At 56.9% G+C, this 13772-nt stretch overlaps 1 protein-coding gene across 5 annotated transcripts in view; it reads right to left on the reverse strand.

Moving 5' to 3' along the window:
• Positions 1-301: 301 nt before the first annotated feature.
• Positions 302-13772, reverse strand: part of CAPN15 (calpain 15) — an 88373-nt gene continuing 74902 nt past the window's right edge. For all 5 annotated transcript variants that reach the window (XM_032799346.2, XM_032799342.2, XM_075069370.1 and 2 more), the window contains 8 exons: positions 11332-11555; positions 10064-10189; positions 8729-8881; positions 6869-7030; positions 5719-5948; positions 4750-4895; positions 3880-4058; positions 302-3552 (listed from right to left, as the gene is read on the reverse strand). In XM_032799346.2, the coding sequence (XP_032655237.1) occupies positions 3375-3552; positions 3880-4058; positions 4750-4895; positions 5719-5948; positions 6869-7030; positions 8729-8881; positions 10064-10189; positions 11332-11555 (1398 nt within the window). In that variant the 3' untranslated portion in view covers positions 302-3374. The remainder of the gene's footprint in view (positions 3553-3879; positions 4059-4749; positions 4896-5718; positions 5949-6868; positions 7031-8728; positions 8882-10063; positions 10190-11331; positions 11556-13772) is intronic.

Consider the following 13772-nt stretch of genomic DNA (forward strand, 5'->3'; position numbering starts at 1 on the left):
TCCTCCCCAAACTCTTGTTTAGTTTTTAATGTTTACTATAACAGCTCTAGATACTCATGTTATCCCTAGATGTGTCCAGTCCCTCTTTGAATCTTGCTAGGTTATTGGCCTCTGTGACATCCTGTGGCAACGAGTTCCACAGGTTAACTGTGCATCGTGTGAAGTCATTTCCTCTTAGTTTTGAACTTTCAGTTTCATTGTTCTTGCATGAAACATAGCAAACCCTGCTTCCCAGCGTGGGCTTCCAAGTGTATGACTGAAAATGACCTACACAAATAACAACATAGAGTAAACAAGGGGCTTAATTAAAAAACAAAACTTTATTTGGTCCATTGGAACCTGAGTTTGAAAACCACCCATGGATAATTTGTATCATACAGGGATTACAGATCTGATTTACAATTGATAAAATAGCCTGTGTTTCATAAGAGCTAGATAGTATTTACAGGGTTAAAAATATTCACAGCTCAGAGAGAGAAAAGACAAGAGAGAGAGCGAGAAAAGGAAAAGACGGAATCGTCCAAAGGAGGAAAGGACAGAACAGATTGTTCAACGAATAAAAACTACAAATAACAGAGCTTGGCTCAGCTGCACCCTGCCATTGGCGGCCAGCAGGGTCTGAGAGGCAGCGCACATGAAGAGGCAATATCCCCCGCAGCAGGGATCCCCCATTCCCAACTCCCTCCTTCCCAAGGATCACAGTGCAGACCATAACAGAAGGGAGGAGAGAAGTGTCCCACGCTCACAGGCTAGAGGGGAAACGGAAAACGTGGGGTCAAAATAAGCCTTGGCACTGCCAACCCCCTTGGTGCCCAGCAGAACGCCAGCCTGGCCCCAGTCTGGGTCTCTACTGCACAGCTGATCTCTCAGGGTGAGATGGCTGCTCAGAGGGGACAGCCTGGCAAGCTACCTGTGCAGGCCTCAGGCCTACCTGTGCTGGAGAATCTGACCAGAGGCCTGTCTGCCTAAGGACCGAGTGCCTGTTTCAGGATGTTCATAAGGGCACGTAAATGAAATGGGTGGCTCCAGGACTGATTCTGTCTGAGCATTATCCCCCCTCACTAAAAAAACAGAATATTTCCCAGGAGCCTTTGGGGGAAGATTAGTGCAAAGCTTAAAACCAGCGTTAAAACCGCCCTGGGATTTTCCCAAAGGGCCTGCTATGGGAAGAGGCTTCGCTGGGCTGGGGGAGTCACACTCTGCACAAAGCCGAGTGGATTCACCTGCAGCGGGACCCGGCTAGCTCAGAATCCCCCACGCAGAGGTGGCAGCCCGGGGGGCTAGGGCTCACCTCGCTAATCAGCCATGAGCACGGATCTCCTGCTAGAGCCCAATGGCGCCAGGGACTGCACGGTCACACGCTCTCCAACGGGCCTCACGACGTCTACCACACAAGGCGATTGCTGCAGTTCCGGACTCGCTGCCTCTGCTCTGGACATGACCCTCAGCCCCTGCTCCCTCTGCCCTGCAAACCCCACAAGGTGCCTGGGCAGAACCCCGTGCCCCACCAGCAGCTCTGGGTCCCCTGCAGAGTGGGGCATCTGGGGGGCAGGGATTCCCTGCCTAAGCCAGCTAGCATTTGATTGGCCGTTCAAAGCAATGATCATTTAAAAAAATAAAAATCAGTGCATGGCAAAACTTTCAAACAATGGAGGAGGGGCGCGAGTCTGCTCAGCCCCCAGCCTGTGACCGAACCCCAGTGCTGGCTGGTGTACCTGCTATGCTGTACCTACCCCATACACTGACAGCCCTGGAGAATCCCCGCTGCAGCTGTGCCTTTCACCTGGGCCCAGCCACGTGCTGCACTGAACCATCAGTCAAGCTCAATTGTTTGTGAAGTGGCAGCTCTGTTTGCTTCCCTGGTGCAGAGAAGGCCAAGATCAGGCCTCTCAGCCTGTAGTCAGGCCATCTTTAGGTGGCCTCCCTATGCGCCTGGGCCAGCACCCCAAGCTGGGGCAGTGGTGCCAGGGGTTGAGAGGCGCACTGGGGAAGGCTGGACTGTCAGTGCCAGGGGACGGTTCTCCAGCATGGCTCATGGCTTCTCTCCTAACCCTGCTCCCCACGGCCAGTACTGCATAGTACACGTGTGTTCCTTGCACACACAGAGCGTGGGGGCTGGAATCCCACACATGCCCTGTGTCTCACAACGCAGCGCAAAAAGGGCCGTTTCACTCCATTTTGGTAAAAGATGCTTTGTAAAACGCTAACAGCTGCTTTTCAAATGAAATCACCACCCCTACTCCTAGGGGAAAAAGCAGCTCCAAGCAGCCACGTTCTGCCCACTGCAGGAGGGCGCTGCCTCCAAACACTGTTCTTTGCCCTGGTGAAATTTGGACAAACACCCCCCTGCAGACCATGGGACAAAAAACTACCACTCCCAGAAACCTCTGGGACATAAGGCTTTACCCAGAGTTGGTTTGGAGGCACAGAGATCAGAGGTGGGGACACTGACCAGCAACTTTTACCAGATTTGTAGGTCATGTAAATTCCCAGCCTGATCTTCCTCTCCCTGATCTTCACCATCTGCCTCCTGTCAAGCCGCTGGCATGAGACGCAGCTGGAGGCAGAGATGTCAGCGTCCCAGGCCAGGCCGGGCTGAGGAGATTCCATGCAACCATGGCCATTTAAAGCAGCAACATCTTCCCAACAACCCATGCGAGCACACTTCGGCTGGGCTGGCCCCCTGGCGGCCTCTGTCCTTGCCACGAGCTTGGTCTCACACTGGCTCTCAATTCTCTTTTGCTGGCAAATAGCCGACAGGACAAGGCAGGGCCCACGGCCGGCTCCACTGGGCCCCAACCAGTTTGCTGCAGCCCTACTTCCACAGCATCCAAGCGGGCACTCCCGGAGCTGGGCCCCACAGTGCCAGGCGGGCAGAAGGGAGCACACACAGACGGACAGACGTCAGTCAGAGGTATATTGTTTTTTCCAGCATCAGGTGCCTGACGCTAGTGGGGGGAGCAGAGTCCTGAGTGGCCGTAGGGTTTGGAAGGAACCTGCCTCCCTGCCCCCGTTCTCCTCCCCCAGCCTGGCCAAGGCTCCCAGCTGCCCTGGCAATTGGTGGCCATTCCTCCAGACCAAGCGCATGCGCTGGAGGAGCAGGGGAAGGGCCAGGATCCTGAGACTGCCCCCGCCCCGGCTGGCTCCCTGTAAAGTGCATGCGTTGGCGGAAGGGGGTTGTGCGGAGGCAGGGAGGGGAGCGGGAGGGGGATCCCCAGCCCTGAGGGAAAGGTGCTTGGCAGGATGCTGTGGCTCTGCCCCCTGGTGGCTCAGCACCGCCGGGTCAGGAAGCAGCCCGAAGCAGCCGGGGCCAAGGCCTTGGTTAAAGCGAGAAGGCAGAAGCAGGAGAGGGGAAGGGAGGGCTGGGCTGGTTGTCATAGCGGCCGGGGCCCGTGCAGCCCTGCCACCTCAGGGGTGAGCGGCGGGTTGTGGGTCCCTTTCGTTGCCATCCAGTCGTTGAGGAAGGCCTGGGCGGCTTTGCGGTGCACCAGGCGGTGGGTGATGGAGAAGCCAGCGTTGCCTTCCAGCTGGGAGAGGATCACCAGCACCTGTCTGCAGGGGGAGAGGGGTCAGTGAGGGTGCAGCCAGAGCCTGCTCTCAGCCCATGGGTGCAGCTACTGAGAGATACATGCTCCTATGTGGGGCTCCCTCATGCAGGGCCTTGCTAGGGCCATGGGGCTTGGCCAGTAGCTAAGCTCCCTCGCTAGCCCATGCCCCAGCCACCTGGCACCGGATTCCCTCCCTAGCCCGTGCCCCATGGGGGTCTCTGTGGTCGGGCTGGGGGCACCAGATCCTCTTGCCAGGCCATGCCCCGTCACACGGCAGCTTCATTACTGGCATTCCCTGAGGTGCCCTTCGCCCCGGTGGGGTGCCCCTCACCTGTGCAGGGGTGGCACACTGTCCTGGGTTTTCAGGCTGCCCCGTGTGGACACCACGTTGAAGCTGTCTGTGCAGTCGCACTGGACATGCAGGTAGGACTTGGGGTGCCGGTTCTCCACCACCACGATCAGCCCTGCCCAGCCATGTGTCAAGTAGTAGCAGGTCATCCCCTCACGGCCCTGCCGGGACAACCAGCAGGGTTAGACGAGCAGGCATCTCCCAGCCCCCGCGCCAGAACCACAGAGTCCGTGCCTGGTGCCTGCTGTCACAACAAGAACCCTGCCAACCAGAGGGAGCTGTCGGCCTCTCCTGCTCACCCCAAGCTATCCAAGGCACCTGCCTTTGCTATGCATAACCAGTATTTACCCAACTCAGCATCCACGGGAGGGAGGGATGATCCTTCAGGCACAGGGATGCCCTGTGTCCCTATCCCCTGCCCTCCCTGCTCTCCAGGGACTGCTCTCCAGCCCATTCACACCCCCATGCACCCCAAGCAGGGTGCCTGCAGGATCCGCCAGCCAGGCACTGCCCGCCCTACCTGCCTGGCAGGGAAATCTGGCCCTCAGAGGTCAGGGCATACGACTGAGCGGAGTCGGGCTTCCTGTGGGAGAGGGACAGAGAACCTGCAGCAAAGGGGAGACCCCTTCCAGCCACAAGCAAGAGCCATCAGCTGGGGGCAGCAGTAAACTAGGGTGAGCGAGCAGAGTGCCAGCTGGAGCGGCAATGTCCACTCAGCTATTTGTAGTGCGCTTGCTCCAGCCCACTAGCGTGCGTCCCTCTCCCCGGGCTGGGAGGCTGCAGCGCAGACGGAGCCCGTGTGTACCAACCCATCAGCCAACAGCTTGGGACTCAGCCAGGCCCCGCACCCACCTCGTGCCGCTCGCCCTTGTTCTCGGTCAGCAGGATGATGGCGTCGGCCAGCGTGGTGGGTTGTGCCTCGACCTGCTCCACCATCACCAGGCGGGAGCTGTAGATGGCCAGGATGTAGCTGGAGCTGTCAGCAGAGGGGCTGGAGGCTGGAGAGACAAAGATGGTTCAATGAGGGGGTGCACCAGGCCATCAGGGCCCCCGCCATACTGCCCATGCTTCCCCCTGTGTCCAGCTCCTCCATCAGATTCTAGTTCAGCTCCTGCTGCTTGGGACAGGACAGTGCCCAGGTCACCCTGTTCCCTTCACCTGCACCTCGCCGAGCTCCACCAACATCCCAGCCCCCTTGGGACAGGCCTCAGTCACCCCCGGACAGGGGAAACTGAGACACAGGGCGGTGCTGTTACTGGCCCAAGTCAGATAGTGCCTGGAACAGGACCCAGGAGTCCGGATTCCCGAAGACAGGAATTCTTGAGTCAGTCTGCAGTGATTGCAGGTGACTCACTAGCCAACTATTGGCACAACTGGCTTTGCGGAAGCTCCTAGGAGGCAGAGGACTGGCAGAGCTGACACTGGGCACTCAGCCTGGCAGAGGGAACTCTGTGCCTGGAGGGACCAGGCTGGGGAAGGGCAGGGTGAGCTGTGCTGACGGTGGCCCTCTTTCCCCAATGAGATCGCAGGAGATCGCCTGTGTCTCATGAAACGGAAATGGGACACAGTGCTGGAGAGACTAGGACCTGGACTGTCGCCAAGCTGCCTTCCCTCTCCAACCCCCCCACCCCACAGCCCCTCAGGGCAGGCTGCAGGGACATGCCCAGCCAAGGGGAGAAGCCAGGGGGAGATACCACTGCTCCTCCACGCCCGGCCTGCAGCACAGGAGCGAGGTGGCAATGCAGCCGGCCCCACAGACCTTCCTGCAGGGCACGCTCTGCGGGCTGGTGTGCCAAGCCGGAAGCACACCTGGGGCCTCACCCTGGCCAGAGGACGTGCCCGGCAGCGGGGCATTCCAGTGGTTGAAGGCACAGCACACGACAGCGTACTCGCCCGGCTCCAGCATGACATCACAGTTCACAAACTTCTTCACCGCCCGTTTGCTGTGGGCCACCAGCCGGCCCAGGCTCAGCTTGTTCCCGCTGCTGAAGGTGGCGCGGAACACCATGATGCACAGGTCCACCAAGTGGCTGTCCACCGTGTCGGAGCGCCTGCCAGGGGTGGGGTGGGGGGGGGAGAAGTCAGGACTGCGCCAGCCATGTCCCTACCCACCCTGGATGGGGAGGCTCTAACCAGGGGATATGGCTTTACTGCCAAAGTGAGCTGTGGTGCCATGAGCAGGACAGGTCAAGCGGAGCAGATCCACCAGCTGGGCCTGGGGAAAGCATGGCAGAAGTGCCTCCTAGCAGCAGCTGGCGTGCTTTGCAGGCTTAGCTCTGTAATACAGGGTAGGGCTACAGGGGGCAATAGTGTACCCAAGAAAGGCTCCCCCTGCTGGCCTGGATGCCCTTCGCCTGACACAAACCCTTCCTGCTTGCATGCTGCTCAGGCAGAGGTAGACATGTCCTGGGTGCTGGTATCAGTGGATTACAATAAAACCCCGGGCAGATCTTGGTGATCTTTCCCCTTCGCGTGTCTCCTGCACCGAGTCAGGGCTTTACACCTGCAGCCAGCAGATGGGGCAGAGCGCTTCCTGCCAAGCCCTCTTCTCATCCGCAGTAAGCACCACCGAGGCATCACAGCAGAGCCACCTTCCCAGGCCAGCCCCAGGAGGGAGGCTGGGAGATTGCTGGGGGAAATGCCAATCGGGGCAATTCCCAGCCCAGGCTGCTTTGGACAGTCAGGGAATAACCACAGCTGGCCTGTCACCAGCACCACTTGAACAAGGATCCCAAAGCGCTTTGCAAATGTTAATGGCAGGGCAGGATTATTATCCCCATTTACAGTGGGGAAACGGAGGCCCAGAGCATGGCAGTGACTTGCCCGTGGTCATCCAGGGGCGAGGGGCAGAGCTGAGAATGGAACCTCAGATTCCCGGCTCCCAGACCCGTTCCCTCCTGCACTGCTTCTCTGAACTAGATCCAAGGCATTGCTCCATGCCCAAGTGCCAAACCTGGTTTCCCTGCCTCACCTGCTGCCCTCTTGGAAGAGGGCAAACTCCAGCGCAGCACGCTCCAGCACCGTCAGCGAGGTCACTGTCACGGGTCCACTGGCCTTGTTGGGGAAGGTCCCCTGCACCCGAACCTCGTGCCAGTCTGAGTGGAGCTTGCAGATATCCACCGAGTCAAAGTATCTGCCAGGAGTGGGGCCAAAGCGGGCATCAGTTCCAGGCAACGGCAGCCATGGCTGGACTGGGGCTTGCAAACCGAGGCTGCACCAGGGCCTTGGTGAGTGGATCCAGCCTCACCCTCCCCACCGCCGGGCAACAGAGCATCTCCCAGGAGGATGCAGATGGCTACCCACGGACAGGAGCCAAACCGGGGATGGGTCAGTGTGGCACGATCCACGTCCTCTGCAATGGAGAGGGGCTTCCAAGTGAGCAGGGGCCAGGCCAGACTCGACCCAGCCAGCACACCCGCATGCCCAGCCACTCTCCTTGCACAGCTCGCAGGCTGGAGCCAGAGCCTAGTGGGGTGGCCCTGGGCGGCTGTGCTGCCCAGCAGGGGGTGCTACAGGGATTGCCCATGGAGACCTAGCCCAGGCTCCCCAGCCCCTGGCATTCCTGTTGGAAGAGGCAAGGAGTGGGTGGGAAAGAGGGAGGGAGGGGCAGAAACAAAAGAGAGCAGCACTGGGGGTGGTGGGGGATTAAATGGCTCTTCCCCAAACTAGCACAGCCCCTGCCTGACACCTAAGAGCCTCAAAGGATCGTGAGGGGCTAGAGGCGTTTTATAGGGAGAGGATCCCCCCTTCAAGAGACGGCACTTGTACGCCGATCACCACTAGGTGGCACCAAAGCACCATGCTTGACAGGGGACTGGGGATGTGGGCACAACCAGCCAGTGCTGCTCCTGGGCCCCTGAAGACCCACAAACAACCAGGCACTTGGGTTTAAGTCTCCTCTAAAGTGGCACACACCAATGGCCTGGGCCCACGAATTGCCAGCAGCACATCCGGCAGGAGACCGGCAGGACCTCCCCATCCCAACACTGGCCAGGTCTGACCCTGCGCCACATACTGGACCCACTCGGATCGCGGGCGGGAGCCAACACAGACTCCTGCCACAGGGGTCGACCCGCTGCCCTGCCCTGGCCAGAGGGGCTAACGAGGACTGTCTTAGCTCAGAGACCTCCCAGCCCCTAGAGCATTTACTGCCGACTCTCAATGGGGCATTTTAATGCAGTCTGTGTATCTGTCCACGTCTGACCTCGTGCCCAGCTACCCATGCTCGTGAGCCTCGGCCCCAGGCTGCCATGGGATCCCAGGGGTCCTCGCCATAGGTTCTGGGCTTGCCTTGCCGTGGACTACACGGGAGCCCAGGGGCAGGGCAGGATTCAGCCCTCAGGATTTCTCCAGAGCTGTGTCCTGTCCCAAGTGACAGCTTCCCCCACGCCCCTCGAGAAGCTCTGAGAGAGCTCAAGAGCAGCCAGTTTTTTCCTGATTTAGGGGCTAAATTTTCCCTTTTGTAATTTTATCCTGTTGCCCGTTCTCCCTCCCTTTAAGCCACCTCCCTCATCCCCACACAAACCTTGGTATCCTCCCACCCTCAGCTGCCACTCAGCCAAGCTCTGCCTAGCTTGGCTTTTTCTGAAGCTGGACTCTCAGTGCAGGTGGCAGCAGAGTCTGATCTGAACCCAGAGTTGTTGGGATCTGGGGCTCTCGCTAGATTCAGTCCCAGGGGAAGCAGGACAAGCCCAGAGGGCAGCTGCCCAGCTCCTGTCTCCTATTCTATAATAGATAACGACGAGACCAGCAATTCGGAGCCCAGTAGGGTGAGGGGGACCCAGTGTAGCCCCCAAGCGCTGGCATGCAGGGAGTCCTCTGTTTGGTTTACCTGATGAAGTCGCCATACTCCATCCAGAAGACACCCTCACTGCTCCCATGGGGCATCAGATCATGACGCAAGTGCACTGGCCAGTGGGGCCACTCATCGGACCAGCTGCCATTCCAGGAAAAGCGACCCCAGGGGTTCCGGAGCCGCAGGAGCCTGATGGGGCAGAGGGAACAGCCCCCAGAATCACAGCAGTGCTGGGCGAAGGGCACAGCTACTGCACTCGTCAGCTACAACCCACTAGACAGTTTTCATCTCCCGAGACTCTTCCCCCTCCACCCCCCCGGGGCTGAGCCAGCACAAAAGCACGGCGTCCCCAAAATCAGGGGACTGAAAGCATGGCCTGACCCAGGCCTAGTGCAGGCAGGGGCTGTGCAACCTCCTGTCCTCACTCTGCCACTACCCTACTTCTGGGCTCCCAGCACAGCTCTACCCTGCAAGTGCACCTCAGTTCAGAGCCACAGCCCCCTGCCTGCTGTCCCAGCCCTGGGCCCCCTAGACCTCTGCCAGTGCCCCTCCATCCAGTATCTGCCGCAACCCAAATACCGTCCTTACGCTGCACTCAGCAGAGGCCACTTGCACGACAGGACTGAGCGGCAGAGTGGTGTGATGTAGGCAAGCCATTAAAGAGATCCCAAACTGAGCCCGCTGAGCTAGCTTTGAAAGCAGGTCTCCCATAGCATGCCCCCACCGCTCCCGTAAGCCCAGTATCACTGCCAGTGAGGATGAGGAGGTGGCAGACCCACCCCAAGGCCCTTACAGCCACAGCTGGAGGCTGGCCTGTTTGTACCAGACAAACAGACAAAATCAGGGGGGCAGGCAGGGAACCTCTCTCTGCAGCTCCCTCCCCGCCGGCCAGTAAAGATTGGGGATGGCTAGTCCAGCGAGATCAGGGCCACCCAGCATACAGCAGGCAAGGATGCCGGGGGAGCCAGCCTACAGCACAGCAGCACCCCAAGGCATAAACCAGTTTGTGTGACACCAAGGGACAGAGCAAGGGATTCCACTGGGGGGACTTGGCCACTGTTTGTTATTGGGAATCCTGGGGTCCCCTTGGGGCCAAGGCCTGCAGGGGGGCCATTAAGCACAGACAGTCCCTTAACCCAACACCCCCATCCTCAACCACGTGACACACCCTCTCCCTTTCCCCCAGGATTTCAGCTTAGCCCTATGCTGACACCATGAACCCAGCTAGAGCAAGGCTCTGTCTCAGCAGCCCCTGGGCAGGCGCAGGGGGCTGAACAATTTCTCTGTGCTGCTCACCCTGCGCCTCCCCTCACCACCCAAGCACAGAGGGGGCTGGCAGCACGACACCCTGTGCACTGTGGCCCGGCTCACCTGTAGCCCTGCACGTCCCGCACGTCCAGTATTGAGTAGGCATGCCGCGGGCGAAGGCCCATGCTCTCGTAAGCTGCGTCATCCACCTTCATGTTGCCCCCGCCACAGGAGGCGCCCATCAGAAACCTGCAATGGGCAGGGAGGAGAACAGAGGAGATTGGCGCCGCGCCGTGTGGCATTGACAGGGATGGGAGGAGAGGCTGGGAGCTGGGCCTCCCCCTCCACATAAGGGCACGGAGCCAGGGACAATCATTCTCGAACACCAAGAGGAGCTCCCCTGGTTCAGTGACAGGCGGCCCGGTGCCAGCCACACATTCCGCTCTCGGGAACATTCTCTCTCTATTCACCCCACAACCCCCAGGTCTCCCCGTACTTTGCCCCAGCCCAGGGCCTCATTGGCAATGCCTAGGGCTAGGGTTGCCCATGCCAGGCATACAGCAGAACAGACTGCAGCCACTCCATGGAGATGACCCCTGCTGAGACCAATGGCCTGGCACACAGCACTCCAGTCTGCTTGGAGCAGGCTATAGACCACTGTGTGCTGCACTCTAGAGCTTCCACTGGGCACCCTACTTCAGGCACAGAGAAGCATTGCATGCTGGAATCTGTAGTCTCTCCAGGTGGCATTACACCATTAAAGAAAAGGACAGCTGATGAACTGTGCAGCAGAACCCTGGGCATCGCATATGGTCTGTTTAGCTATCCCAGCTCCAACCTCTCCTGCCAGAGAGAAATATCACCAGTTTCCAACTGCCATCCAGGACCCTAACTTCCCTCCCTTCTCCCTGCATCTCCCAACGCCCTTCATTGCAGATCCAAATGAACCCTGCCTTCTTCTAGTCTCACAGATCCGGTTTCACTTCTCACAGCAACGTTACGCCCCAATGGGGGAATATGCAGAGATGGGGTCTTAATAATATAGAAGATTGGAAAACAAAACTCAAGCAAAGCAAAAATATCAAATGAATCATCAGGTTAACAATCAGCCATTAAAATCCAACCCAGCCTGGGGATAACCATGGGAGGGAAGCTCATCAGGGTTGGATTTTCTGTACAGAAACGAACAAGGCGAAAGTCACTTCCTAGCACTATGCCCAGGGCCCTGCTTCCAAAATTTATCAGGGCTGCCAAGTGGGGCAGGTTGCATTCTGGGTTGACACTCTAGCCTCCTTCCGTGCTCTCTATGAATGAGAGCTGCCGCTCTAGCCTCTCTTCTACAACTCTATGCTCCTGACAGCTGAACATGAACCCCTCCCGCCTCATCTTACCCAGCCTCCTTAGAACTCAGCATTTTGGCCCAGATGAGGTCAGTGTCAATGGGCTCCTCACGAGGGTTAGTGGAGCTGACCTGCAGCATCAGGCTCTCGCAGGGGGCGCCGGTTAGTGTAGCCAGGCCTTCGATGGCGCGCCCCGCTTGAAGGGCAAAGTACGAACCATGCAGCTTGGCCAGAGCCTTCTCAATGAGGGCTACCCACAGCTGCTTCCTCTGGGCCTGAGAAAGGGAAAGAACCAAGGGTTACAACCACTTAGAGGTATGGGGCCAGCTACAGAGTCACACTCACACACTCATGCAAGCCAGGACCTTTGTGCAAAAGTTCCCCCCCCCCCCCCCTCCGGTCTCCTTGACCCCACCCTGCAAAGATCACGCGGCATTATCTGACCAGCATCTTGTTCCCATGGCGTCACTTCCCCCACCCACATGCTGGAGTTGACCCAAGAGGCTGTGAAGACTTCATTGAAAATGTGGTGCAGAGATGTATTGGGATAGGTTTTCAAACACAGGCTAATGGCCTCACTTCCCAGTAAATCTGGATTTAGGAATGTTTAATAAGAAAAGGGGATTTCAAATGAGTCCTGAATGCCTGGATTCACACACACCCCCCGCCCCCCAACCCAGCCCCATGGATTAGGCTGACTACAGAGCACTTACAGATGGAACCAGTTACATTTCACACAAGGTAAAGAAGAGATTGCTTCAAGGACAAATGGATGACAGCTCAGAGATGTCAGAGACACAACAGCAAACTTCTCTCCCCTGCAGCGCAGGGACAATGGGGAGAAGTAATTAGACAGAGGCTGCTTTGCAGGAGGAGCGTACCCTGAAATTGCTTTGTTATGGTGCTAGGCTGTGGCATTGTTACTGGTGCTAAGCTGTGGCATTGATTATATATTCATAAATAAATGCAAAGACTGCATGAATACAACTAGACATCTGCAAAGGTTCCATCAGCACTAACCACAAGGCACAGCCTGTATGATTTATTGTGCAGCGCCTAGCACAGTGGGGTCCTGGTCTATGCCTGGGTCTCCTGACACTACCACAATTCACATAAAAAATAACCCTATTGCATGCGCTTTGTTAGATGAGCGAGGCATTTTGCAAACACCCGGCAGCTCCCCACCCAAGGAACTTACAGCCTATGGAGACAAAAAAAAACAGAGGAGGAGGAGCAGATGACAGCAGTGACTGCGGCGATATCTGGCATGTCTCTTGTTGGGGCTAGATGTTAAGTTACACATTTCAAAAAGCAACGGAAAATACCGCCTACATGCAACCTGGCTGAGCTAACACGGTGCTGCAGGAACCGTGGGAAAGTGCTTTGAGATAAACAGATGAAGCACACCCTCTGATTAGCCACATTGTGTGACATTTTGTGACTGACAGGTGACATTCCAGGAGAAGGTGACTGGGGTGGGACCTTCCAAGACAGGGGAGAAGAATGAGGCTTCTTTACGTCTATAAAGAAAGCCTGAAAGTGCTTTCGTGTTTTGTTTTTAAAAGTCCCTTCTCCTTGAGCCCCCAAAATGTTATTTATCTCCGCTTGAGATCCTACACAAGTGGGCCCTGATGCCGCTCTTATTTTGACTTTTTAAAACTCAGGCTTTTGGTTCACATTGGTTATCGCATTTAACCCCAAAACCTACAAAACATCTAAGAGAAAAATTCCTTTTCTTAAAGATTCAATTCTGCTCCTCCACCCAAGACCAAAGAAAGTTCAATCCACATGCAAGACCTGCAAGGAAACCTCCAGAAACCTCAGGGAAGGCCTGACTTAATAGTTTCTGATATTTCTAAGGTAAAATAAAAACACACTTTATTTTGAAAATATATAAATGTAATTCTTATCCAGTCTTCTCTGTGCTTCATGAGGAGGCACAAGCTGGGCACAGATCTATCCCTCTCCTTTTTAGTTCCCCTTTAATGGTGCCTTGCCTTTCCGATAGATCTCAGTGCACTCACGTGGGCGTTGGAACATATGCCTGCAGAAATCCAGCCCACGGTTGTTTTGATTTTGAAATGAATGCTGAGGATTTGCAGAAAGCTGCCAGCCTAGCAGAGACCCACACTGCTTTCTATGCCCCTGATTTTGTCAGGTGTCTGACACTGAGGCAGTGCGGTTTGTCCGGAGGATTTTCCGGTCTGAGTTTCAGAAAGGACACTTCCAATCTCCTTCATGCAAACAAGCCCAGCAAGCAGCCCCTGGGCCTGTCAGACTGGGCAGAGAGAACAGGCTGTGATGTCCCAAAGGGGCCGAACCTTTTTTAATCAGTCACAATCCGAGCAGATGCCAGCTGAGCATGCCCAGAAGCGATCTGACAATTGCTCAGAGTGTGTTTATGTCTAACGTCCCCCTCAAACCAAGCAAAGGTTAATGGAGGCAGTCCTCACTGAGAAAGGGGCCCTGCCCTCCTTCAAACTGTGGCCCTC

This window comes from Chelonoidis abingdonii, chromosome 9, assembly GCF_003597395.2.
Source record: "Chelonoidis abingdonii isolate Lonesome George chromosome 9, CheloAbing_2.0, whole genome shotgun sequence".
Lineage (NCBI taxonomy): Eukaryota > Metazoa > Chordata > Testudines > Testudinidae > Chelonoidis > Chelonoidis abingdonii.